We start from the raw sequence: 874 nt of genomic DNA on the forward strand, positions 1-874 counted from the left end.
TGGTGGAGGAGGGGCTACCCATGTGGAGGCCAAACGCTATCAAACCACCCACTGGAATGAAGGTTTGTAAGTGGCCTGTGCTGACTGTGCCCAGAGATGGACTCCATCAAGTCTGTTGGTTGAAGAGCACTGGGGTGGGGTTGGGGGTGGGGGCAGGTGTGGGTGCTGAGCACAAGAAGCAGTGGAGCAGGAGGAGAGGAATGAAGTGGTGATGCAGCTAGCACCAATTGGGCTGGTGGCACAGAGACTAGCAGCAGCAGCTTGGGCGGCAACAGCTGGCCACACAGCAGCAGGGTCGGCAGCAGGGTCGGCAGCAGGTGGTCCTGCAGCAGGTGGTCTGGAGGCAGGTGGGGCGACAGCAGCAGGAGCCACAGCCACTGGAACTACCACAGCCACTGGAACTACCACAGCAGGGGCTGCAGCAGCTGGAGCCACAGCAGCTGGGGCGGCAGCAGGTGGTCCTACAGCAGATGGGGTGGCAGCAGCAGGAGCCATAGCCACTGGAGCCACAGCCACTGGAGCCACCACAGCAGGACCCACAGCAGCTGGGGCGGCAGCAGGTGGTCCTACAGCAGATGGGGCGGCAGCAGCAGGAGCCACAGCCACTGGAACCTCCACAGCCATTGGACCCACCACAGCTGCAGCAGCTGGAGCCACAGCAGCTGGGGCGGCAGCAGGTGGTCCTACAGCAGATGGGGCGGCAGCAACAGGAGCCACAGCCACTGGAACCTCCACAGCAGGGGCTGCAGCAACTGGAGCCACAGCAGCTGGGGCGGCAGCAGGTGGTCCTGCAGCAGGTGGTCTGGCAGCACCTGGGCTGGCAGCAGCCACAGCCCTGGCCAGAGCAGCAGGAGCCACAACAGGAGTTGCACAT

The 874-nt window shown here is 64.0% G+C and overlaps 1 protein-coding gene across 1 annotated transcript; it reads right to left on the reverse strand.

The window, feature by feature from the left end:
• Positions 1-247: 247 nt before the first annotated feature.
• On the reverse strand, positions 248-874 carry LOC143410471 (uncharacterized). The gene has a single exon (XM_076871356.1). It carries the CDS (start codon positions 872-874, stop codon positions 248-250), a length of 627 nt encoding a protein of 208 aa, XP_076727471.1.

The sequence above is a fragment of the Callospermophilus lateralis genome, chromosome 11 (genome assembly GCF_048772815.1).
Source record: "Callospermophilus lateralis isolate mCalLat2 chromosome 11, mCalLat2.hap1, whole genome shotgun sequence".
Classification (NCBI taxonomy): domain Eukaryota; kingdom Metazoa; phylum Chordata; class Mammalia; order Rodentia; family Sciuridae; genus Callospermophilus; species Callospermophilus lateralis.